General features: G+C 41.9%; 3 protein-coding genes across 12 annotated transcripts in view; 2 read left to right on the forward strand and 1 right to left on the reverse strand.

Moving 5' to 3' along the window:
- STX8 (syntaxin 8) overlaps positions 1-6,797 on the forward strand; it is a 72,570-nt gene extending 65,773 nt beyond the window's left edge. The window contains exon 8 of the mRNA XM_081895749.1: positions 5,915-6,797. Within this exon, the coding sequence (XP_081751875.1) occupies positions 5,915-5,982 (68 nt within the window). The 3' untranslated portion in view covers positions 5,983-6,797. The remainder of the gene's footprint in view (positions 1-5,914) is intronic.
- Positions 6,798-8,873: 2,076 nt separating this feature from the next.
- The window catches only part of NTN1 (netrin 1), a 127,566-nt gene continuing 110,177 nt past the window's right edge, over positions 8,874-26,262 (reverse strand). For 3 of the 4 annotated variants that reach the window (XM_081895208.1, XM_081895207.1, XM_081895209.1), the window contains one exon: positions 12,445-14,289. In XM_081895208.1, coding sequence (XP_081751334.1) covers positions 13,961-14,289 — 329 coding nt within the window. In that variant the 3' untranslated portion in view covers positions 12,445-13,960. Of the gene's footprint in view, positions 8,974-11,076; positions 14,290-26,262 lie in introns of those variants that run through there. The other variant, XR_014164227.1, reaches the window with a different exon arrangement.
- On the forward strand, positions 14,288-26,262 carry LOC309360921 (uncharacterized protein). 7 transcript variants are annotated; one of them, XM_081895908.1, is made up of 5 exons: positions 14,288-14,431; positions 15,864-15,935; positions 16,821-16,936; positions 22,743-22,810; positions 22,994-26,262. In XM_081895908.1, exons 2-5 carry the CDS (start codon positions 15,885-15,887, stop codon positions 23,089-23,091), a joined length of 333 nt encoding a protein of 110 aa, XP_081752034.1. In that variant the 5' UTR covers positions 14,288-14,431; positions 15,864-15,884; the 3' UTR covers positions 23,092-26,262. The 7 variants fall into 7 exon arrangements, 3 of the variants coding, with proteins under 3 accessions (XP_081752034.1, XP_081752033.1, XP_081752035.1); XM_081895907.1 differs by having other exon boundaries at positions 14,288-15,935; XM_081895909.1 differs by lacking the exon at positions 15,864-15,935 and having other exon boundaries at positions 16,829-16,936.

The following is a 26,262-nucleotide window of genomic DNA, read 5'->3' on the forward strand; positions in this document are numbered from 1 at the left end:
CCTGATGTTTAGCTGGAATCTTTTGAAGATGGAAACAACATTTGCTTATCTCGAGTCCACAAGGACTGTTCTCCAAGAATTCTCAAATATTGTAGACAGAGGCTCTGAGATTACACTTTTGGTCAACTAATATCCTTATTTGCTCACAGCTTCCCCCATTTCATAGCCAGCAGTGGGAGCTCCTTGTGTTTTTGGAGCTGCAGACTGTGGGCTATAGGCATTTGAAATTACTCTTTCCCCACAACGCTATACAGAGGCAGTTTGTATCCTGTGAGTAACTTTTTTGCTTATGCTTTTTATTTATATGTTTGTCACTGAATCATGTCTGTTGTCTCTGTTTAGTTTCATTTTATTTTCAAGCTAAAAGGGCTCTATCAAGTAGTAGTTATGAACCCACCTGAGTGTTTGTAAGGGTAGAGGTATGATTGGAAATACCATAGAGAGACAAAGTAGTATCTTTTGACTGGACCACTACATGAAATGGAAATGTTTCAAAATATGCTCAAAGCAAGCAATCCTCTGATTGGAAAGGTTTGCTCTAAATGGAGGGTTTGAAGCAACTCTTCTTTCTGGAAAGAAAATAGGCCGTCTTTGAAATTCCACTTGGAAATAGCGATGCATATTATCTGGCATTGATTTCTCTTTTAGAAAAGTAGCAACAGATTATATATATATATATGATGGAACCAGAAATGGACGTCTAACAATGATAGATGAGGGGAAACACTTATCTCATTTCCTCTCATTCAGTTGGGTTATGCATGTGGTTTGGGACCATAAACTCTAGGGATTATTTCATCATAGAGACAATAAACATTTTGGACTGAAAACTCACTACACACTTTTTCTGACTGAGTTTGACATGCAGGAATTCTCATGGACTTCTGCTTTTTATTTTCTCTTCTTCTCATTGCTTTGCCAGCCAGTCTCAGTGAAAAAGAAAAGAGTGTTTCTTACCAACTGTTGGATTGGGCTGTGAAGATTTTGAAACTGTTGTATCTGCACACATTTATTTCTGACTGGCATTCCTGTAGAGTGATTATAGCTTTAATCATTTTTAATCTTTCAGACTGGAATGGTGATCATAAATAAATGCATAAAACAATCTCAGGTGTTTCCGTGATTAAAGGATGCAGCTTGCCTTGTTTGATCTTGGAGGAGCTGTTGGGGTCAACGGTTCATACAATAAAGTTGATGGTGGCCTTGGAGGAAGATGTTATTAAATCAAAGGTGCAGGTTGTAATCCTCCTGGGCAGACTCTGTCTTGCCCTTGGGATGTCTACAGTGCCTAGAAGAATGACAGTTTTAAAATGTGCACAGGTGTTGATTTAGCACCAAGAACTGTTGTTTACAATACAGCCTGAGTTGGAAACTGCAGCTATTTTATCAAAGTATTATAAATCACTTAAAGCATTTTAAATCTGTTAAAATATGGATAAAAATGGAAGACAAATTGCACTTCAGACCTGAGCAACATATTGCACTTATGTGACACTAGAAATTAGACCAGAACTGCTAATTCATACAGGTTAGGGAGTGGGTGGCGCTGTGGTCTAAACCAGTGTTTCCCAACCTTGTGCCTCCAGCTGTTTTTGAACTACAACTCCCATCATCCCTGACTAGCAAGACCAGTGGCAAGGGATGATGGGAATTGTAGTCCAAAAACAGCTGGAGGCACAAGGTTGGGAAACACTGGTCTAAACCACTGAGCCTCTTGGGCTTGCTGATCAGAAGGTCAGTGGTTCGAATACACATAACAGGGTGATGTGTATTGCTTTGTCCCAGCTTCTGCCAACCTCACAGTTCGAAAGCACACCAGTGCAAGTAGATAAATAGGTACTGCTGTGGCGGGGAGGTAAATGGTGTTTCCATGTGCTCTGGCTTCCATCATGGTGTTCCGTTGTGCCAGAAGCGGTTTAGTCATGCTGGCCACATGACCCGAAAAGCTATCTGTGGACAAACACCGGCTCCTTTGGCCTGAAGCGAGATGAGCGCCGCACCCCGTAGTCAACTGTCCAGGGGTCCTTTACCTACCTGTCATATAGGTTCTTGAGATTTTTTGGAGGTGCTCACGCCCAGTCACTAATTGAAACCCCACATTATAATTTTATATGGTTCAGAAACATAAAATTGCCAAAAAGAGAAATGAATTAAAAAACTGTGTTGCACAACATCTGCCTTTGTTTAGCTAATGGCAGGCAGAATTGTAGCAAGAGCGTCTGTCTCTGACTCGGCGCTTGTTAGTTGACAACTGTGTTGCAAATTTCATTTTTAGTTCCCGCTGGCATCCACAGGAGACACAGAAAATGTATCGGTAGCTTACACAAATAGTTTTTGGAGAATCATTTTTAAATCTGGAGAAACATTAACTTCACTTATGCCTTGCATGGTGTGTTAATTTTGACAAAGCCCTTTATGCTAGGTGGGATTTTATAGCAGTGCTACTTTCCAGAACAATCCAGATATTTACATTAAAAACATGTCGCTTATAAATAAGCATTTTATTTAGTTCTTGTGGTATGGATCCTTTAACGAAATATTGCTGCTAGGTTTCCATAATTTGGTCAGTAATCAAGCAGTTCCATTAAACCTGCCTTTTTAAAAAATTGATTTTTTTCAGTATGTTATCATCATGTCTGGGGCTATTGTCCATCTGTGCATCACATTTACCATTTCTATATCACATCTTTTCAACTTCCAACTTCTGAAATTGAATGGTGCAAAGGGATGTGTTTCTTTTATCACAGATTTGACTCTCTGTTTGGTGCCAAACTTGTTCTAGGAAGCCTAGGCAATTATACATTTTCTCAGGCTTCCTGGATAGTTTTTGTAGGTTGCTATTTCTCAGCCTCAGTGCCCCATGTGTAAAGTGTAAGTGACCAACTTGGAACCGCTGTCACATAAGCCTAGTGGGAATTGTAAAGGGAAATTTGGAAGAGAATGTTGACTGGTTTGAATCATAGCTGTCAACTTTTCCCTTTTCTTGCGAAGAATCCTATTTGAAATAAGGGAATTTCCCTTAAAAAAAGGGAAACGTTGACAGCTATGGTTTGAATACGACTGGCTTCTTCAGTGAATTTTAACCTGGGGTCTTTTGGAGACAATTGAATAAGGAAAAGCCTGTTCCTTCCTTGAGATTTGGGAATTGGGCTAACAGCCAATCCAATAAGCTTACATACAGACCCTCACCATTGGATGAGACTTTCTGAGTCTTCAGCAACCACTCGCCTAAGCCTGCTCTTGATAACAAAAGCGGACTAAAGAGTTAACATTGTTTCCCAAGCTGTAACATTTAAAAAGGAGGTCAAAAGTAATAATGGGTCAGTTTCCCTGGTGCAGGAGGCCACATGTACACTTGAAATGTTTACACTGACACATCACTCAGGTGAAAGAGCCGGGCTGTTACAAAGTAATACAAGACCAATTCCCTAGAGAGGCAGGTGAGGGTATTTACAAATAAGCTACCTTGAGGGTGTGGAATATTGACTTAAGTGACTGCAAAAGTGATCACTTACCCAACAGGAAAATGTCAGAAAGGGAAAGGGTGAGTGCATGGGGGAAGTATCTCTTTAACAGCAACAGCAGACTGGTTTCGGTTAGATTCATGCCTTCATCTTCTAGTTCAGTGTTGCTAAACTGGTGCTTTCAAGATGTTTTAGACTGCAACTCCATCATCCCTGACCATGAGCTGTTGTGGCTGGGGCTGCTGGGAGCTCCAAAACATCTGCAGGGCCATATTGGCTCTCTGTGTCTTACAGTTTGTTCTCTGATGTCTGGACACTCTGTTAATTAATTGGAGCTTCAACAGGAAAATGAAAAAGAATAACATGGAACGGCAGTTCTCTGGTTGCAGCCAATCTTCGCTCTCAAAAACTGGTGACATTTTGCATAGCAAGAGCAACTTGCCTGGGCATCTTTATCACCCATTCCCAAGGTGTTGAAAAAGCACCAAGAGAACTGCTCACTAACTTGGCAAGACTCTGGCACTTGGAAGCCCTGCAAGGCAGGAGACAGTGCCCATCATTGTGCAGTCCTTCTGTAATGTATGTGAGTGAGTAAAACAGACCCGAGTGACTCATTTCAGGGGTACATTTCTGTTTACATTTGCCATGCACGATTTTGCATATTTTCTTTGGAGGCCTAATTTCAGTCATCATGAAAGTAACTACTTCCCTTTTTTGAGGCATAGATCTCAAATTTGTTCTTTTCCATCCAGCTATACTAGTCTGGCTTTCCCTCCAGATTTCAATCTCAGCCCCCCTTCCTTTTCATCTTCCTCTTATATTTTAACAATTCTACCTCTCAGGCTAATTGAAGGAGTTTCCCTAAAAATATTATGTATCACAAATTTCTATCTGTGATCTTGATCTGCTTTCATTCTCTAAGAATCTTGTATCTTTTGACTACTGATTTTAAATTAACACATAGAATCTAGCAATGAAAATGTATAGGATTTTTAAAAGGCTCAGAGAAACATAGCAGAAAACTGAAATATAAATATCCATTGTTTTCCTCCTCTTGTGCAAAGACTGTGCCTTTAGATACTTTGCAGAGAAATGTACATCCTATTTTTAACATAAGTAGTGCAATAAAGAACCAAGTTACATATGGCACAGGACAGCCTTCACCATCCTCATGCAGTCCAGATGTTTCGGATTACAACTTTCATCAGCCCCAGACTCATCTGGCTGTGCTGCCTGGTGCTGATGGGAGTTGTAGTCCTAAACATCTGGAGGGCACAAGGATAGTGAAGGGTGGCATACGAAATGGCCATCACATCTCCAAATATTTTTAGTTTTCTTTTAAAGCTAAGACTTCCAAATTGGACCAGAACACCAGCTAAATATAAAAGAGCCTTGTTGGGGTCATAGAGCTATAGAGTTGGAAGGGACCTTGAGGGTCATCTAGTGCAACCCCCTGCAACGCAGACATCCTGCCCAAAGCCGTCCCTGGATGGGCTCGAACCGCCTACCTTCTTGATTAAACAGCATCTCTTTGTAAAATTAGCCATCAGGGAGGTGGGATGAGAATAGTAGTGGCTTAGATGATCGAGTTATTTGAGATCAGAAGTTAAGTTCCAGAACTCATTTGTGTTTTGCTAATTACTGAAAATGTTCACATGTCATTTTTCATGTGCAAATCTCTTTTAAGCTTCTAATGAGAGCCAGTGTGGTGTAGTGGTTAAGAGCGGTAGACTCCTAATCTGGGGAACCGGGTTCGCGTCTCTGCTCCTCCACATGCAGCTGCTGGGTGGCCTTGGGCCAGTCACACTTCTTGAAGTCTCTCAGCCCCACTCACCTCACAGAGTGTTTGTTGTGGGGGAGGAAGGGAAAGGAGAATGTTAGCCGCTTTGAGACTCCTTAAAGGGAGTGAAAGGCGGGATATCAAATCCAAACTCTTCTAATGTAATTTACAGTCATATTGCCTTCATTAGTGGAGATGAGCTTTGTTCCCATTTCAGACTAGGGCTGAGTGAGCGGCACTTGTGCAGAATCCACAAATGCCCCTTCTTGTATTACATCAGCTACATGGGAAAAAGCTGCATTGCAGGAACTCCCATGCCACCAGCAGAACCTAAGAAAGAGCCATAGGTTTTATTCATTTGTTGTCTGCAGCAACATGGACTTTTCAGAGGAAGCATAGTCTTCACAGCTTCCCACTTCTACTTAACCTGAATCAAAGAAAAGAATTAAAAATGTGTCTGATAAACATCAATCATCCACTCACTGAAAACTAAAACACAACTACTGTACATTTGATGAGCTGTCTTTGAAATTGCCTCGCAGGACACAACTCAGGTGGCACAACTCAGAAACAAACTATTTTATGATGTGAAGTTATTCTTCTAGAAACTTTAATTTTGTATTTGAGATTAATTACAGAGATAATTAGGTTTTGTTTTGATTCCTTTCAGGGATGATGGTGGTGATCGTACTACTGCTGATTGCGATAGTCGTCGTTGCTGTGTGGCCCACAAAATAACCAATGGAGCTATTACTTTGGAGCCATAGCACTGAGGCAAGGAAAATTTGATCTCATTACTGACACTTTCTGTGGACTTGGCTGTATTTGACTCATTCTCAGTGCACTGGCAGAAGCACGGCTGGTGGAGAATTCATTTTGCAAAAATCTCTATCCAGTAGGACTTGATATTTTTGAGAATGTTACTGGTAGGAGGCGAATCTCCTAACAAACATCAAAGCATAAATGCAATTAATTCCAATTCCACCTGTCTCTGCTAGGTGGGATCTACAGTTAATCTCTAGCATGCCAAGCTAAGATATTGGAGTTTTCATTCTAACATTATCTTTGAAGCTGAAATTAATACATCTTGGTTTTGAATGTCAGGGCAGTGGATCTGGTTCAGGCAAACTGCTGCTCTGATCCATGTTCTGTTGCACATGGATATTTGCACAACCCTTTCAGATGCACATAAATCCTGGATAATCTTTGGCTTGAGACAGAACAGTTACTGCTGTTACATTTATATAGACAGGAGCAAATTGGTATTGTTTGGAAAATCAGATGATATTTCTATCCTAAAATGCAAACACTAACACATTATGCTGTGCTGTGTAGTTTTCCTCCTAACTACATTAATAGCAGGGAAGAAACATGATTACCTGAAGCTCCAAAATCTATATTTTAGATGAGAAATTAAAATAGTTGAGAGTAGCAATACAAAAAGTCACTAATGTTTGCTCACCTCCATAAATCATTATTTTGCTACATATGTGCCAACTTGATTGATCAATTTACTACAATAACAAGAAGGAATAAAACACTTAATTTCTGTATTACTCTTTGGGCACATCATTATTTCATTTTCTGCCCTTCTTTTCTTTTCTTTGTTTTGTTTTCCTGTGGGTCAGGGAAGTTTGAAATCTAAAGAACTTTAAAGACTGCCTCTGGCTGTCAATCCACCTAAGCTCTGATATTTGTTGACTGAATGAATTTTGGGAAATGGTTCTATGAGAACAGTAGATTTTTAAAGAAAGCTGCATTAGGACGTGTGTGCCCACATCCAAGACAGTGCAGGAAGCAGCTGTGGAAATCCTTTTATAATCAATACTTCAGTCTCCAGAGCATGTTGTTTTGACCGTGCTACAGTAAATAGTGAACCTCTAGTCCACTGTTGGGAATGGGTGGTATACTGCAAAGGTGAGAGATCCTAGATCAAAAAGATAACCACTGCATGATCCACTGGAAGGAGATGGGTGCATGTACAATCAATAGCCCTTTTGTTTAAGACTCCATAGAGGTGGTTGGTTCTAGAGCTGCCCACCATATGGATGTTCCCTTACAATAGCCAAAGACAACATGGGAACATAGGAAGCAGCCTTCTATTGAGTCAAATCATTGGTCTTTCTGGTTCAGTATCGGCAGCTACTCTCCAGGCAAGGGAAATTGTCGGTCCTACCTGGAGAGGTTAGGGGTTGAACCCTGGACTTTCTGCTTGCAATGTTCTTATCACAGAGCAAGCAAAGAATGCAAAGGAGAATTATCATGCACAGTCATGGCAGACTTTGGTGAGACATGGTCAGCAAAACTATGGAGTCTGTTTGCGTTCTTCTGGAAAGTAACAGCACCACTTTCCACTGAAGATCATTCAAACATTTTGATCATTCAAACATTTTGTGTATCTTTTGAACCTGGGGCTGGCTGAAAGTTGTCTTTTCCATAGATGGTTCCCCTGCCCCCGATCCCCCTTTCTAAGTTGTAATAAAGAAATGAAAGCCAAAAAGTAAGTAAAGCAGCTTTTCTAGAAAGAGATGCATTCAGCCAGATCTGCATTAGAACCCAAGTTGGTTGAACTGTGTGGTACTGATTAAATGTAGGGAAGAACAAGAGACATCACCAGACTTGGGTGCTTCTTCCATTACCTGTGGTGTGGCTGGTACTCCCCCATAGCTTCCAGAAGAGCTAGTATGGAAATCTAGTGTTTCATTTCTAAAATGGTGCATGGAAGTATCTTTTGAGCAGGAAGCCTATCCCTAACTTCAGATTTTGGAGAGGAGTTGCTCATAGTTCCTTGGTAGTAAAGAACTTAGTCAAGGTAAGTTCTCACTCCAATTAATCCATGGAGCGACAACAGTTGCAGGTTGGTGTTGCCACTGGAAAAACCTAGCAGTATTTTCAAGCTTCCCAGTGGGACCACCTTTACAAAGCAGAACATACTTATTATCTGTGATAATGAGTAACAATAACCAATTATTTCTGCTTGGGAAGGCTGGTGTCCGGTGTACTTCATTCCTTGGTTCTAATATATGCAGAATAATTGGCTTTCTCAACATTACGGGTGTTTTGAAGGTGAAAGAAAAATGCAGTCGCTTCAGAACTTCACAAAGGCTGTAGTTACAACAGGAGCAAAATTCAGTACACATAAAAACAGCTTATGTTGATGTGCTTGCTTGATTCTCCACCTCTGATCCAGTATTGTTGTTTTACATTACTTTTCGAAACCTTAGAGGGAACAGTTGTAAGAAATATTTGCTTATTTTCAGTGGAAGATATTGTATTCCCCGAAGCTCACAGAATCACACTGCTAAGTATGTAAGAGTTCTTCGGATCATACCAAAGGCCCATCCTGTCCAGCATCTTGATTTTCACCGTGACCAGTCAGATGCTTAAGAGACGCCTACAAGCAGAATATGAGCACAATAATTAACTCTCACTTGTTTCCCACAGCTCTGGTATTTAGAGGTAGACTGCCTCTGATCCTGGAGTTAATCAGGATCAGCTATCCCGATTAGCAGCATTCGATAGCCTTATATCATCCATGAATTTGCCTAATCCCCTTTCAAAGCTAAGTTGATGGCAATTAGCACAACTTGTTCATCCTGTTTCAACAGAAGAGACTGGCATAAGGTGAGTAGAAGTTTACAAGAGTTTATTTGACAGATGTCTGGATTTAGTCCTATCAAATGGATCCTGCACAGTTACATGCTGCTCCTGGTTCAGTTGTCAGCCCATCTAACAAATAAAAGAAAACGGAGGGAGGGGGAATAAGAAAATCCACAACTTTTTTTCCACATGTCATTAAATATATTCATATATATAACCATAATATATTAGTATGCATTGTAAAGAAACATTGCCCCAAAACTATATGTAATAGTCATAACTAAACAACATTTACAATTCATGATATTAACAGGAATAATCGAAACACAGCTGATTTTCCCCCCTGTGTAATAGGGAAAAGGTAAGATGATCAAGGGAATGAGCATACAATGAACCAGCTAAAACAAAACATAAAATGGGGAGGAAGCCATTGTTCAATGCTACTCATGAGTGGTGATTGTTTTGGCATTTCAGCTGCTTCTCAGAATGGTTTGTGTTGCCCTTTTACCCTGTCAGTGTAGAGCTTGGAATGTTTCTCAAGAAGAACTTGAATGTAGTCTTGACAATCCGCTGCTGTGTGGCACTCCTAGAGCAGGTGCAAGGCATCAACTTCCTTTTTTTTTGAGATTCATTTAAATAATAAATTTGGTGGTAGTTTTACTTATTTTCTCAACTGCAAAAAAAAATTAGTTCTTTAGGAAACTATGGCTTGCCATTCTGCTTCCTAAACTACAGTCTTTGCTGAGCTGTTCTTGCAGAGTTCTAGTCCCTTAAATTTTGGCTGTGAAACCAACAGGAAAGGATTGAGTGTTAGCCTCCGAATAAAAAGGACAACCCTAAATGTAAGAGACAATCCTGACCATATACTACCTCCTAAGCACATTTGATGGTGTAGGAAGATTTGAAGCGCCACCAAATAAGTAGCCCCAAGTATGCAGAGGCTGTGTTGCTGTATTTCTGTTTTAGAGAAAAAGAGAGAGGGGTTCTAGAATGTAAGCCAACCCCCCCCCCCAAATATAACTCCTTTTATTTCATAGTTTATTGATGGAAGCTGAAAGTCTCTCTGACTCTCCTATATGCCCATTGCAGTACACCTAGATAGGTATATTCTATAAATGTGAGATGTGCAAAACAAACCCTTAAGCCTGCCAATATAGATGACAAGAAAAAGGCTCTTCTTACTAATTTGGGATGAGGATAAAGTAATCTAAAATATTACATTTCTGGTTAATATACAGTTTCTGAGTTCTAGCCTATTTTACATTTTGTACTATACAGTCAGCATTCCTGGTTTTCTCTATAAGCGCCCCTCCCTTCATCTGCCTTTTGCTACCTTGGTGTCTCCATCCCCCTTTACAGCTTTCTAGGATATTGGTGTCCACTATGGAAGCGCAGGCCATTTTCCAGCTGTCCTATAGGGGATTGGGCACACAGTGAGGGTATCTGCTTGTAAACATTGTTTTGAGGAATCATTTAGTGGTTATCAGTACTAATTCCCAAAACCAAACATAGAACTGGCTCCTGAATGCTCACAGGAATATGTATGTGCTGCTGTGTAGTTAAGATGCAGAACAGAACTGTCAAGGGGAAACAACATCACACCAAGATCTGTATTGTAACCAGAGAATTTCATATGGAAAGTGAGTATGGAGAGGTTTGTGTCAAGGAGAAGGATGCACTCGTCAGGCTGAGATGGATTTTTAGGAGCTTTGATTTTTGTTTCTGAATTTTCAGTCTAGGATAAATCTTTTGTCAGACTAGTAAGCACGTTATGTGAAAATCAAATTGTTTTCTGTTCAATGCTGGAACACTAATGAGAACTCAGACATAAGCCCCTCCCCTCCTCCATGTTACCTTTAGGACACAAAGAAAATATGCAGTCACTGAGCTACCTCACAGGCCACAGCTCAGAGAAGAGTCTGAACCTGACTAAGTTACAGCTTAGGCAGAGTATCTTTACACCCTGTTTTACCCAGGCTGTGTGACTTGTAAAACCCCTGCGTTCCATTGATTTTAAAATAAAAGCCAGGCTTTTTGAAGGGCTCTCTGTTTTCTTTAGTGTCTAGGTTCTATATGAAAAATAGATGACATTTTGAGAGGGGCGTTTGAAACCATGAATTTAAAAAAAAAATTCAACAGTAGCAAAAGTGAAGCTAAACAACAGAGGGTTTCAGTTCAGCTTTAAACGCAATTACTACTTAAAAAATGAATGTTCCATACAGGAGTACCTACCTCACCACTGATGTTTATCACTGATGGGCCTGTATTCAGAGTCTATATCAGTGCTAAGATTTTACAGACTGCTCTTTCAATACACTACACTTCAACATGTTGCTAACACAAGAAAGCTGATGGCATTTGAAGAGTTTTGAGCAGTGGTTTTCAAACTGTGGTCCTAGGAATCCTAGAGTTCCTTAGAAGGTTATTCAGGGTTTCTCCTGTTGAGAAGCAGGTCCTCTTCGCTCGCATTGCACAGACTGAGTAGAATGCTGCGTGGGCTCTGGGGAGCGTCTCTCAGGTAGGCCCAGCGATCATGGTGGTTATTGCACAACAACAGAGTGCACAGTTCCTCATTGGACAAATCAGTGTAGAACAGGTATCCTCAAGATAGGAAGTTCGAAAACCAATGACCTAATAAGATGCAGCTTTTCCAGAGTTACTTACTTTGGTTCTGTCATGCAGCAGAATTAGGGGGTAGAATCTGGAGGTGATAAAATGGATTGTACTACACGTGGGTGAGAAAATAACCATTTTGAATGCTGCCGGCATGCAAAATTCCCTGCAAGTTAAAAAAAAAAAAGGAGACAAACTAGCATGTCAGGATGGTTCTAGTTCTTCCTGCTGTGCTACTTTTCTACGTTCAGGGAGTATTTTATGGAGGGCGTCACTCTAAAATATAGAACCCCACTATCTATATTATGCTACCTAATTTCACAGTATGAGTAGATCAGGGCAGTGTGTGGCTGAAACAGGACATGGCAACAAGCACTTTTTGTTTCAGTTGTTGGCTTGGCTCTTTTTTGTCTTCTATTTTAGTAGGTAAACTAATTCCCTCTGAATCTAAAATGAGAGCCAGTATGAACAACACTGATAAATGTACCTCAGCTGTGAGAATGTTCTGCATATTTCTTTTTCAGCAACTAGGTTCATATAAAGAAGTGGGAGCCCAGAAACTCTCAACAGTGTGCCGAGCAGTTGAGTCAGAGCACTTCGTTCCCACCCCCTGCCTTCAGCCAGGGATCCTAACTCCTGTCCCCCTATTCTCGGCTTCCCCGGCATCTGGCCACTTTACACCTATTTGTGCTACAGTTTGTTTTATGGTAGTTTATGTCATTATATAAATATTGTCAATTGCTATAAAACAAGGCAAAACCACTGGAAAATGTCATTAAAAGGATGTTTCCATATTTCCTAATAGGAAACATCTTGGGGAAGTTTGTATTTTGCAGAGCAGGCGTCCCTGAGCTCACGCGTGAACCGCCTGCCTAGACAGTCCTAGTTTGCAAGTTAGGGCTGATGGGAGATTTGCATGAGTGGAACAAAAATCTCCTTCAAATGGAGGTTAGGGGAAGGAAAGCATAGAGAGCTGCTGTGGGAGTGTTTGAGAGGGCATTTCCTTTATTCTAGGTATGTTATTGGCTGCAAAACATACGTTAATTAAAGCTACATTTTGGGTTCTTACAAACATGAGTTTCCTTGTCCGAAGTGACACTTCTTGCTCCATGTAAGCATTAGTAACACTTTTGTTCTTTTGTGTCTTTTCCCACTTGGTGTTCCCTGGAGCAGATATGGTACACATCTTTGTCAATTCATTCCTTGCAGACAGAGCCAGCACATAGGATTGTCTGCAGCTCAGCAACCCTCCTGGTAAAAGGGGAAGCACTGAATGGATCTTACACTGAGAGATTAATAACCATTGCTGTGGAGAGGCACAAAAGTGGTAGCTTTGTTTGTGTGTGTGTGTGTGTGTGTGTGTGTGTGTGTGTGTGTGTGTAGAGTCAGTTTGAATCTATCAGTGCTAACTTTTGCTTTTGAGATGAGTATTGATAGTCTAGTGGGTGTCTAAAGAAGTTATTACTACTTAAAATTATAGACAGAGTTTATTTCATTTCCTAGGGAATGCATTTAAAAATAATAATAATAATCCAGTGGTCTCAGGGTAGGGCTATTATTCACAAAAGCAGCAGTGCAAGGACAACTCCTAAAAAAATGAGAGTCATTTATATTTGACTAATTCTTTAGATTACCCATTAGATCGGTGGTGGTCATGTTTTCAGATATCGCTATTAAGTAATTATTATTTCAATTGCTCCATCGATGCTTCATAGCTGTCAGCTTTCTTTCCTTAGCAGAGTGCCTTTTAAAGTCAGGCAATAAGACCTTAGTCTGGGGCTGCATTTTCAAGAAAGCATACCCCTCTACTGACTGCCTTGAATGCAGAGTAAGTAGCTTATATCTCTGTGAACTTTCATTATATTCTTATAAAAAGGTGACCCAGTCCATTAAATGCTGCATGACAGATAATGGATGAGCTACTCAGGCTGCTAGTTTGCTGTTCATTTGATTGTAGCCCCAGAAATTGGTTTCAAGCCATGATCCATATGCTCCATCTTTCCAACCAATAAGAACGTGATTTAATCTCCTTTGGAGGAGATGTATTCAAAGGGCAATTTCTGTGCAACTTCAACATCTCTCTTTATATTTGCTTCAGTGACAGGTTGAGTCCTTTCTGTGCCTAGACTTTAAGACTAGTTGATGTTAGAGAACTTAAGGCAGTTGGTCATTCTTCTGATTAGACAGAAATAAAGAGAGAAGGAAAGTCAAAGGGGATGATGGGAACTAGTAACTGGCCTAACATTTGTTACTATGGTGAGTAGGGTCTCGCATGGCTGTCCTAAACTTGTCACTTCTCACTAAATTTTGTGGTTTTTCTGTATTGTGAGGTACATAATTGGCATGTCTCACAGAAGTTATTAACCCCTCCTTTGCCCCCCACCCCGTCACACATAATGCAAAGTGAGCTTCTTGCCAGTGACCCTAATCCCATTCGCGTCTGCTTCAAGTCCTACACAAAGCAGTATGTTCAGTCTCTCTTCCCATCTCCAGTTCTCTCCCCCTAGGCTTTCTTGCACTTCCCCTTCTTTTCCCGTTGCTGGAACTTCCTCAGTCGCCTAGCCCATGTGTCCCTCCACTGTATAACAAGGCTGCTTTTGTCTGCCACGATGCCGTTCTGGTCAGGGGAATCCTCGTCGTGGCCCAGCAACAAGTATTTCTTCATGGGTTTGATTTTCGGGCACTTGCAGGCAATGTCCTTGGAGCGTATCCAAAGGAACTGGTCACCGCGCCGTATCCGGTTTGTCCCTTGCTTGTACACAGAGATGATGTTGACTGTGAACTTCCACCATTCTCCAGCCTTATCTGCTTTCAGGATGTGGATCTGGACAGCTGGGAACAGAAAGCCAAGAACAGGGACAATCAATTTAACACCCCAATTCTCCTCTCAAGGACAAAGCAAATGTTGCTTGAACAGCAGTGGTTAACCAACAGCAGTCTAGAAGGACGTCACATTGCTGTAAATGACAGACTTGTAAGTTACATGATAGAAATGTTCTTACTGTCCTTTATGGGGTAACTGATTTGATAGAGGGATGCTGGGGATGTAATTGCCCAACTGCATTATGTTACCTACAAAAAGTGTGATATGTCGTAGATTCCCTTACAATGCCTTCTCTTTGGAAAATGACCCATTATATATATATTTTAAATGGGATTGAGTATTCATCCAGTATTTTCAAATGGGTAGACTGTATGTATATAATCAGCAGATGAGAGGAGTTGCCTGTACTTCAGAGTCTTTTCCCAAACTGGAAGGTCATTGGAGAGGCAGTGGGGGACTATCAGCATCTGTCTGTCATTGAAGTAACTGGTCTGTTTGTCCTTGATAGATGGTCATGGGTTTAGTTTTAAGAGAAGAGTTGCCCTTACTTGTATTGCATTCAGATTTCATTTGATCCTGCCTATTTTTTCTGGAGTGGTGACCGAAATGTGCATTCGAGAGAAAGAGAGAAGCCATCCCATTTTTCCTGATTGTAATAAGTCGCTTTCAGTTTGGTTAACTACTTTGTTCCAGTCTTTGCTTAACCCTTCATCATTTCCTGTGACTACATATGTGCCTGCTCTAAGCAAATTGGCATTTGGGAATAATGTATCCAGCTCTCTTCTGCCTGTGGAGACAAGTCTCTCCCTGTCCAACTCTCCCTTCTTTTCATGCTGGGCATCTTGACCTCTGTGGTCTGTGCTAGTGTCCCACATTCCAAGTCTAAGTATGATGGTAACCGTTTCCATGTTTCCCTTACCTAGGGATTTGAGGCTCAATAAGAACTTTAAAAAAATAAATAAAATGTGAAGGAAGTCAGGGTCTTGTTTGGCTGAAGTCATGAAAGGTGGCCATGGTAACAAAAGGCACCCCTTTCATTTTGAGCAAAAGGTTGGGGGGAAGGGAATTAAAACCCACCAAGAACTTTGCCACACTGTTTGGTTTTCTGGCATGTACTGGGGCTAGCCTGTGAAAAGAATCTCGCTGCAATGCATCCCCACAGAGCAGAGTCCCTACCTTTTAACCCAATGCTTCTAGCTCATAAGCATGCAAGATTTGTCACACTGGGTAGGATGAATAGACTACCAGTCTACTGCCTTATCTCCAGTAGCAGCCAGTAAGGGTCTTTTAAAAAATGCCCTGCCTTCCTAGAAGTACTTGTGATAGTTATACAGAAATGAAAAGGCAATCGGGTGACCCGGCGAAAAGTTTACAGATGGGTGAATCAAATCACAAGCATAGACGCTGTTAGACTAACCAAATCATCTCAAACCCACAAGATTTTCATGGTGAGATAAACAGCCCCAACCTAAAATCTCAATGTTCAGTGTTAGTAATGCTGGGTAGAAACCATTCACAGCTTTGCTTAAAATAAATACGATATATGCTGTGCGCCAATTACTTTTATTAAATTTCCTTATAGGCTACAGAACCTTTATCCTAAATGGATACAAAGGTTGAGGAAACTCAGCTGAAAGACCTGAGCAGTGCTCATGTAAGTCTCCAAAAGGACTGAGCTAGAGCTGGCTCCCCACAAACTAAGCAACTTCTTCTGGTGTGCCCCCTCCAAGTCTTGCTGTGGCATTGAACAGCTTCCCAGGATGGTCCGTTTTAAGACTCACTTTCAGCTGGGGTTGCATAGTTCCTCCAGGCTTATCCATGGGCTTCACCCCTCTTGGGCTGCAGAGCAACTCCCCTTGTTTTGAGAACAATTTTTCTTTCACACAGAAAAAGTGGGCAATCAATCTGTAAAGTTTCTATGCTGTCAAAAGCACAATTTTGATGCAAAAATTGAAGCTGGCGGCTGTTCAGCTCCATCCTAAATAGGCTAAGTACTGCTGAAAAGGGAAGTGGCTGTTTGAGAATTCTTCCTCTGCCAGATTAGACAACTGAGAAGAGTCACACCCACAGTAAATGATGTGACAAGGGGGAAGATCTTAAATCATTTTGGAAAGCAGAGCATTGCTTGATATGTGGGAGTAGGGTGATTGTTGGCTGGAGTGCTTCAAGTTGTTGAAAATAAAGAGAGCAAGGGGTATTTGTAGGAAGTTCAATTTAAAATCCAGTGAAGCTAAAATGATTTGGATCTTTGGTGTTCTTTTTTACAAGGTTGTGTTTCTTTATGTTATTTTATTTATTCCATAAAATTCATACACCCTCAAGTGGTTTACAAAAAGATAAAACAATAAAGATATGAAAAAATCATGACCATACTTTAAATCATACAAAAGTTAAAATACTAAAAGTTCCAAACTCAAGCATATTTGATCTTCCAGGAGGAAAACAATTCCTGCAATCTAAAATCAAGTGATGTTTCTTAACTCCACAATTATACTCTTCCCCTAGGCTGGCTCTCAAAATTAACATCCCCGTGTCTTAAATTGTCAGGATCAGAAGACAGCATCTACCAGGGCATTGTGTGAACAGGGCCATTAGGAATTCTTATGCCATACCAACAACCTCCACAGGCCTCACCATTAACAACATGGATAGCAGGTATAGGAAAATGAGATGCACCGGAGTCTGCTTTGTGTGGGAGCTGGCAGTTTCCTACTATTCAGTAGGGAGGGGCAGGTGGAGGAAAATATGGTTCTGGTCTGGAGGAAAAGGGATAATGGCTATTAATTAACTCTGGAGTGCCAAACTCAAATGGACTGGAATGGGGAAAATACTTTGATTGGATGGAGGGGTTGGGGGGAGGATGAGGGAGCCAAGGGTTAACTTCTGAAAAGCAAGGTGCTGGGGTTCAAGCCTTCCTGTAAGCTTGGAAGTCTTACTCCTTAATCCTAGATATGTTGGGGCTTGTTCAGGTTGCTCTGCAGTGAAGGAAATACACTGAGAAAGTTCAGAGGCAAACACTTTTTATTTCTTCCACATAATGATCTGGTATCAAATTCAGGTGGAACTGCATTTTTGGGTTTGTTTCTTTTTAAGCGAGTCTGGTATCTGTATGTGGTGGGTGGTGAAGTTGGCCTTCTAATCCATTTGAGTTTGACATTCCTCTTTATTGTTTCCTTTGTGAGTGAAATTGCTTCATCGAGAAGCTGAGTATAATCCAATCAGTTTCATTTCCATCACTTCGCTATTTAGCACCAAGAGGAGTCACTATAATTTTAAATGGCTTCTTCTTACATCTGGGACCCTACCTGCTCTAGCAAATATCAGCAAACCTTATATGAATCTGACCACTATAAATATTTCCCAAATACCCAAGAGTGATACAAATCCCCCCCCCCCCAATTGGTTGACAGATCAATTTATGAACATTTTGGCACTGACTTTTCTTTTGCTTGGAGATCACTTGTCTCAAATAGGGCTGCCATGTGTCCAGATTTTCCCAGGCATATCCAGAATACCGCAGTTGGCAGCAGTGTCCAGGTGGAAATCGGGAAAATCAGGACATATGGCATCCCACGTTGCTGCTTTTCCATTAAAATAGTGATTTTTGCCCAAGAAGCTCAACAACTTTGGGCCAAAAAAACCCTGAAACTCAACAACTTTTCTGTCCGGATTTTCACTGTTTGAAATACGTCAACCCTAGTCTCAAACTGTGATAATCTAAGGCACTGAATATTTTTAATTATACTTGGATTACAGTGGTACCTCGGGTTAAGTACTTAATTCGTTCCGGAGGTCCGTACTTAACCTGAAACTGTTCTTAACCTGAAGCACCACTTTAGCTAATGGGGCCTGCTGCTGCTGCTGCTGCGCTGCCGGAGCCCGATTTCTGTTCTTATCCTGAAGCACTATTTCTGGGTTAGCGGAGTCTGTAACCTGAAGCGTATGTAACCTGAAGCATATGTAATCCGAGGTACCACTGTATATCTCAAGATGCTGCCATCAACTAACTGCTTTTTAAAAAAGCATACGCTGCACTGTCATGCAACCTCCCTGCTTCACCTTGTAGTCCCAGTGCGGCACTGCTGATTGCAAACCCAAGTCACAAAGGTCCGATCCCTGGCATCTCCAGGTGTAGAAGGAGAAGTTCTTTGCCTGAAACCCTGACTGTGTAAGGCAGCTTCCTATGTTCATAGAGACCTGTCTGACTAGTCCACATAGAAAAATTACAAGCAACATTCAGCAACAATGATATGCCTGCTTCTTAGCCCCAAAACCACAGGCCCACTCCGATTCTCTACCAGAAAAGTTGTACTGCACAAAATGATACAAGGCAGCCTGGCCATGCTTGGAAGCAGTAGTTTACTGCTAAACTTTAAAGTATGGTGGGAGGGGGGCTCTGGCTTCAGTTAAAATGAGGACAACCTATCCTGAATTATGCTGGATTTAGCCTTCTGCCCCCCTGCGATAGTAACACAGACAATCCTACAGCTGCTGGCACATCCTTCCACAGCCTGTCAGAGTAGAAAGGGAACAAGTCAGCATTCGGTTAAAGGAAGGAACTGACAAGCCAGCTGGTTAACAGGGTTGGTAACCTCTCTCAGCAGGGAAGGAGGGAAAATTCCACCAGGGGCAGCATCTCTGTTCCATTCATGGCTGAGCTTGTGCTGTGAGCTACAAAGCCCCCCTCCCAGTCAAATCAGCACAAGCAAAGTGGATTAGACAGAGCCCTGGCACCAGGAAAAATGCAATGGGCAAAAGGATTGGGATTGGTAACTGGGGGCAAGTGGATGAAGCAAGCAGCAGGTGCCCCGTAAGCAGCTCTGCAAGCCTGCTGTGCTCTAGCAATGTACCCCCTGAGGGGGAGAACAAAATAAAATGAGTCACAGCTTTCACATTGAGCTTGCTGCTGCCTGGGCCCCCGATGACACTAGTTTCCGACATGGTGTGGCGTGTGTCCAGCTCCTCGCTAAAAATATCTCAGGCATGCACCATTGGGAGTATATGAGCAGAAGAGGGCAGGGGTCCCCAGGCTGCCATCGGCTCACGGCCCTTACTGTGCAATTAAAATAAGCAGCAGACTTGGTGTTTGTAAACTCTTCTTTTAAACTCTTGTTTAGAGAAGAGAAGGCCAAGTCAGCCAGGAGTCATCTTTCTTGGAAATTTAAAAACAACAACAGGAAAAAGAAACCTTCATGCATGGCCAATTTACACAGCCCAAGCCTTCTGGGAAATAGCTGGACAATAAGCTGAGCAATGAGCAGAGCTAGGATACGGCCTATTTAAGCCAGGAACACCTGTGGTGCTGGAAAGACGTCTCCAGAGAAAGGACTGCATCAATAAAGAATAGAAAACAGAATCCACCAAATCCTTACCTACTACCCTGTAGCAGTATGGTTGCCATTGCCTTCTCAACCTCCATTCTTACAAGGCTTTTAAATGCTGTGTTGAGGATAGATGCATATCCTTTGAGTGCGGGGCCAAGGCTCTGTTCTTCACTGTGCTGTTAACCAGCCACCAGGTGGCATTGCAGCACTTCAGGCAGCTGAGAAACTGGCAAGGGTCACAATCAGGGAGGAGGCACAAACCTCTTGTATTTCCTCCACAATGTTACAAGTTACGCATTTATAAACACATTATTTGAGGGCTCTTAACTGCGCCTAGATGTTGTAACGTGGATGCAGCGCCACACACACAAACCAAGAAATCTTGCTCACTGTGAAATTCCCAGACATGTAGCAAAACTTTTTACGTTCTTTAGGAATTATTGCTTGGACCAACAATATCTGATTGCAATTGCCCAGAGGTTTGACTGCAAGACAATCTCTCCCCACAAATGCTAGGAGTTGCTTTCTTACTCACAATACGTCAGAGACTTGGGAACAGAGGAAAATTCAATAAATTCACTGAGAGTTCCCCTCGTTCACCTTCCCATCCTCTCCAGATGTCCACAGGCCCTGAACAAATATGTTTGATATGGTCCTTCATTCTTTGAAAGTATCTAAGCCTAGACCAGGTCATTCTAGTTTCAACCCCTCTCTGGAGCAAAGTTTGTCATTATTATTATTATTAAAATCTTACTTTTGAAGTGGGACTAGAAAGCTTATGGGGTTTACCTGCTACATCTGAGTTTAATATTGAAGATTTACGAGGTTTAATCTCTGCTTTTTGTGAAGGGTGTGACCCATCCAGTCACTTTCCTCCTTCACAAGATTTAATTCATTTCCCCCTCTATCCAGTTTTATGGCCACCCTGGCAGGGCACATTTCCGCACAACGTCCCTTTATCACAAAGATACCCATGCACTACATATGGATGCAGTTACACCCAGGATTCGGTATGAACGAACTGCCACCCCAGAAAACTCCCCCCCCCCCAAAGCTCAGAAATATGGTTTCACCATATTAATGTTTGGAAGGCTAGCTATTAGAACAGCATATGTTTCCTCTCCCTCTTCAGCTCTATCCTCAGGAGTTTTGGGTTTCTATGTGGAATACTTTTTTAAAAAAGATCTTTTGAAAACATATTTTTTTATTTTTCCACGTACTGCTGCCAAAGTGCCTTTCAACAAAGAGGATGACTAACCAGAGTCTCCATGAAAGAAGGATTTTTCCAAGGATGGCTGAAGGTGGCAGGACGGTGATATCACCTTTTGGGATAGGAACCCCCAGACTCACTCCTTACCCCTGCTCCTTCCCCCAAAATAAATAAAAATGACAATTGATTGGTGGGAAGGCAGTGGGAATTGCTAGGTTCCTACTGGTGATTTGTGAGTCAAAGGGAAGTCCTGTTTGGCTGGTTCTGTTAAGTACCAAATAGGGCCTCAAATGATTTATTATTTATTTTTCGTCCATTTGCTTAGTGACCCTAATGGACCATAACCAGAGGCCAAGCACCTTGGACCAAGCACCTTGGAAAAAGAAGTCTACAATATTTTACAAATGCATGGAAGTGAACTAGATCAAAGTGACTGCCTGCCTGAGACACTGACATTCCATCTGCTGTCTGGGGACGAAAGGGGGGTGGGGTGCATGTGTGTCCAGGCAGCAGAGGCGAAGGAGTGGTGTGAACAATGCATAAGAATTAAGAGATTAAACAGCCCAGGAAACTGAAACCATCTCTTGCCTTTCCCAGTCCAGGTGTGGTGCTGCGCAAGCACACTGAGGTGCAAGGGAAGTTTATTCCCTTTGGATGCAAACTCGTCTGATCAGAAGGCGATGGTTACCTGGGAGTGTAAAGGTGTCTCCATGCCCCACCAGATTCGGCCCAAACCTTCTGCTGCTGCTTTACCTTCTCCACATGCCTATTTATGCATTCACCCACATCTCCCTCAAGCCCAGACATCAGACGTGCCCAGTATGAGAAATGAGTACAATCTAGGGATGAGCAAATCTCTTCTCCCCCCCCCCCAACATCCCCCATTCAATTTCATTATTATGCTGTGGTTTGGCTCTGCCCAGCATTTCATTCTGCCTGCCTTCCGGTTTAACTTGAAGAATTTCTGGGATTAATTTGGTGCATGTGCTGTATGCTGCAGTTTTCAGTTTGTATTTCTTCCCCTCGACCCTTTTTTTACAAGTTAGCAAACGGACATGAGTGCATATGTACACTGATTAAAACACAGCACAAAACAGAATATTTTTAGATAGTGAGCTTGTATAGTGCCCATTGTAGTTAAGGCACTCTTAAAATGCAATTGGGACATAATGGTTATGAATAAAATAACAAGATATAAGCAGTTATGGGAGGGAGGGAGGGCTTCAGTGAAGATTTTTAGGAGGAAATTGTTAACATTTTTGCACTTTGAAAGGAAGGAAGCAAATAAGTAGCCACCTCTTTTCATAGCCCATGAAGCAGTGGCTTCAGCACTGGTGTCTCATGGCAAATCCTGCCTTTTAGTATTCTGTGGCTATGCAATGAGCTACTTATAAACGTCCCAGAATCTCACAGACTCTCCAAGTCTACCAGCTCATTTCCCCCCTAGCCTTCCTGTTGAAGTTAAGCAAAGTCATTAATTAATTCAACTTAGAGGCAAACCAAAGCAATTTTGGTTTGAGCCAAAATAAAGGTGGTTGAAATTAAGTACCCTCTGGCATTATTCAGCTCCAAATATTTGAACAGAATTAAATTTGCTTGTGAATCTTTTTTTTAAGGTATAAATAATAGTAAGAGACAGGATTTTTCTTTGTTTTGTATTTTTAAAGACACGCTCCCCCTTTTGAGCCAGCAAATTAAAATGATGATAAAAGCTCTATAGAAGCTAGTTGTCCAGATGATAGCACCCCAATTTAGCTCACAAGGGAAGTAACCATGTTCAATCTAATTAGGACCTGTTAGGATATTCAGAACTGCTATCATTCCATAAAGTTGAAGAAAACAGTCTCCTAATTGGCTTCCTGCTGGGAAGTCCGCGAAAAAGCCTTTATTGTCCCTCTGTGTAACCCACTCTGCACTTTCTTTGCAGCTGGACTGTTTTGAACACTCTGCTGCCCTCACCTAAAGGCATGGCTGCAAGAAACTTTCATGCTACTAGTACGTGAATGTTACTTGGCGTATCAGAAGTTTTTCTCACAATCGTGTGTGCAAGGTCTCACATGCCTATTTGAATATCATTTGATTTTGAAGCACTCCTATCTGCAATCTGTTCTAAAACTGGGGGGGAGGGGGGCTTGAAACATTTAAATACCTGCATTTAAAATTTCCTCCTGTCCATAGGTGGGACCCAAAAACTGAGATGCAATGGGGTATGGTGCTTGCAATCTCTAAAGAATGGATTTGAGAAGAGCCAAAAGAGCAATTGCACCTGGGCTTAGATTGTGAGTTGAGAACACAACACCTTACCCTTAGGCATTACTTTAAGTGAACAGGCTCCTGGCACTCCCCCCCCCCCCCGTTTTACTCAGTTTCAAAAAGAAACTGAGATGACATTTCTGATTTTATGAAGCATTGCCTTTTACTTTCCTAGGGAGAGTAAGGTTATGTAACAGCAGAGACAACTTAACAAAACAGAAAGTAACATCACACCTCAGTGCAAGAGAGGACAGAGAAGGTGGAAATACAGAAGTACAAGATGGCTCTAAGCTAGATCAGAACTGAGTACTGAGGGGAGGCAGGACTGGCATCAGAGATGGGAGTATTTGGGCACCTTCAGGGACACTGCAGTTCCCCCAGGGTTCTTGATCATGCTGCTGCTGCTGCTGCTCAGTGCTGTCACTGCCCCTTCACCTGCCCTCTCTGAGTATGCAAGCAGTAACAAGGGGAGGAGGAGATGTAGGAATATCCAGCCTTGTGCTTTCCCTCTGGGTGGTTTTGTAGGTTGGGTCCAGAGAGGGGGATAGTATGTGAATGAGCAGTGGAGATGGAAGGAAGGGTGATGTGGGATCTCTCAGGGAGTAGGCCTACTGAAGGCATCTCCTCTCCCCCCTGCTCCAAAAAAGAGAGAAAAGACTAGAGCTGGCATTGAGATGTGGGCTGTGCTGTGCTAGATATAGCCTCCCAACTCATGTTTGCTCATAGCCATGTGACTCTTCTTTGTAGCCCTGGTTATGAATATTTATTGTGGAAGAAAGAGAGGAGGGGCTTTCTCATTGAGGCTTCAGAACACATTTGCCTTTTTGTAAAAAGCAAGTTGAAACAACAAGCTTTTGCATTTGACCCTCTCAATGGGGGACTGGCAAAGAAACTAACAACAGTACTTTTTCACTAAATGTCACATACATGCACAGTCTGCGCACTGTCCTTCCATGGGAAAAGGATGTGATAAATTATTCAGGGTTTATCTCTGCAAATGCAAGTTGGAATTTTGTTTTGCTGGAGTGGGCAGGTGGCCATGGCCTGGTGAAGTGGGAGGAGATTTCGTGTACAAGGAAAGGGCCGTTTTGTTACTTGCCTGTTATTTGGTGCAATCTTGCTCCCATGAATTTGCAATAAGCTGCCTAGATACAAAGCAAAATCCCAACACGTCCCCTGAACAGAACAAACTGTGTTACTGCCAGAAATTCCCTTGTGGCAAGAAGAAGTTGTGAAGGCATGCTACCTTGAATTTAGTTCAGCATTTGCAATCACATCCAAAGTGTGCCTTAAATTTCAAATGAGCAGAATGTGCTGCTGCTGGAAATTCTGATTCAGTGAGGAAACTGGGGGGGGGGCACAGGAATCTTTTCCGGAGACCTCCAGCAATCAGCATAGTTCATCCTGTGCATACATGACCAATAGGCATACCAGCAGTTTAAAGGCTACATTTTCAAGTTCTGCTAGAATATAAACAGACCCTGGCCACGATTGGCCTGAGAATGAGATTAGGCTGATAAAGGGATTGATTTTGTTACCAGTAAAACCAATAGTAAGGGAGCTAGAAGAAACAAGGGTGATATGCATAAGCCTGAGCAGGACATTCCCAATCTGGGGAGAAAGAAATGCTGCTCAAGAGCAAACCTTAAGTGATTCTGCCCCCAAGCATCTGCAGATGCATAAATAGTGTTAATGATAACAATTATTTTGAACTTCAGGCTTCTCAAATATGCCCAATGGTTAGACTCAAGTTGTATAGATTTTTGTACCACTATTTAAGCAAAGAAGGTACAGTCAGTAATAATCTGGATAAATACTCAGAGGTTAACCACTGCCTATTTTTTTTCAAGGGAGGGAACTCGTGTCAAAGAATGTTGCATAGAATTCTAACCTAGGCTGCATATGCACCATTCATTCAAAGCACACACACCCTTCCCCTCCAAAAAGAATCCTAGGAATGGTAGTTTTTTAAGGGTGTTAGGAACTACAGTTCTTTGAGGGGTAAATACAATTTCCAGGATTCTTGAATCCAGGAATTTAGGGTGTCTAGCACCCACAAACTCTTAACACTGTCAAATACCTCCTGATCACTTCTACAGTGTTCTTAAACAGTAAGCAAAGTTAAACACACCATACTCTGATGAATAAGTTGGGCATACCTCAGGTACAGAATAGCCTATTAGTTCCCATTGATGTCCTTTTAGTTCCAGTTCTATGGTTTTATGCGCAGTTGTACATATTTTAACATGAATGCTCAAATGCAAACTAGTAAGGTTTCTCATCTGTGACCATCTCTGTGTCCTCAGATGAAGCAAAGGATAATTGATGGCATATTACGTGGTTCCTGACTTTCGCTGGAAACCCATTGACAAATCACATCAGAAAGGAATGCATAATAGTAATAGTAATAAACCATCAAGCAGCTTTTTCAAATTGGCAAACAAGGAAGCTTCTCTTTCTTTTCCCACTTTTCCTGCTTCTCTCGCACTTTTGCTTTTTGCTTTGAACAGAATACACTGCCAAAAATACAAGACCTGCTGCTTTCTGCTGGGGCCTGCTTCACTCTGGATTGAAGTTCCTAAGTGGAACTGACCACAAAGGAGTTTGCATTCCATGCTGATTCAGACAGTCCCTGCTGCCAAACACTTGTGCACTCCCAATTGTTCCTTGGCAGTCATGGCTTTACTAGTCCTGCACCTGATGTCATATGCTATCATGTGAGTGGCAGGTGGGTGCGGCCAGCCAAAGCAGCCATGTTTGGCTGGACTGATGGGCCTAATTTGGCCTACAGCATGAAGGTCTCTCTCCCTTCCCACACATACACAAAATATTAGATAAAAACCACCAACCAAATTGCCAGTGAGGCATTTACCATCATGTAGTTAGACCGTCAGTGAGTGACAAGACTGAGTGGTCATTTGAAGCTCTCTGAGCAAAACCAAACTGTCTACTGCCACACCGCTCCCACACCTTCCCAGTATTTATGTCCCTCTAATGCACCCTTTGGCAGGGGCTTCTCCAGAAACAAAGTGTCACAAATCCTGCTTTCCACAATTGCAGGCCCAGGCCCATCAATTCTAGAAAGGAATCCAATGGCACTTCAGAAAATAAACCGAACTTAAATTGAAATGTCTGACATAAACAGAGGCAGACGCACACTAACTCTAGGGTGCCCTCGGGGAGGAGGGACGGTA

This window comes from Podarcis melisellensis (genome assembly GCF_964234715.1).
Source record: "Podarcis melisellensis genome assembly, chromosome: 2".
Lineage (NCBI taxonomy): Eukaryota > Metazoa > Chordata > Lepidosauria > Squamata > Lacertidae > Podarcis > Podarcis melisellensis.

Bases quoted from the DNA above. Each gene is read 5' to 3' on its own strand.
- LOC309360921 (XM_081895907.1), top strand. From the start codon at position 15,885: ATGGATACAAAGGTTGAGGAAACTCAGCTGAAAGACCTGAGCAGTGCT. The intron at 16,937-22,742 runs GTATAGGAAAAT...CTTTCTTTGCAG, and splicing joins ATTAACAACATGGATAGCAG to CTGGACTGTTTTGAACACTC. The intron at 22,811-22,993 runs GTACGTGAATGT...TCCTGTCCATAG, and splicing joins AAGAAACTTTCATGCTACTA to GTGGGACCCAAAAACTGAGA.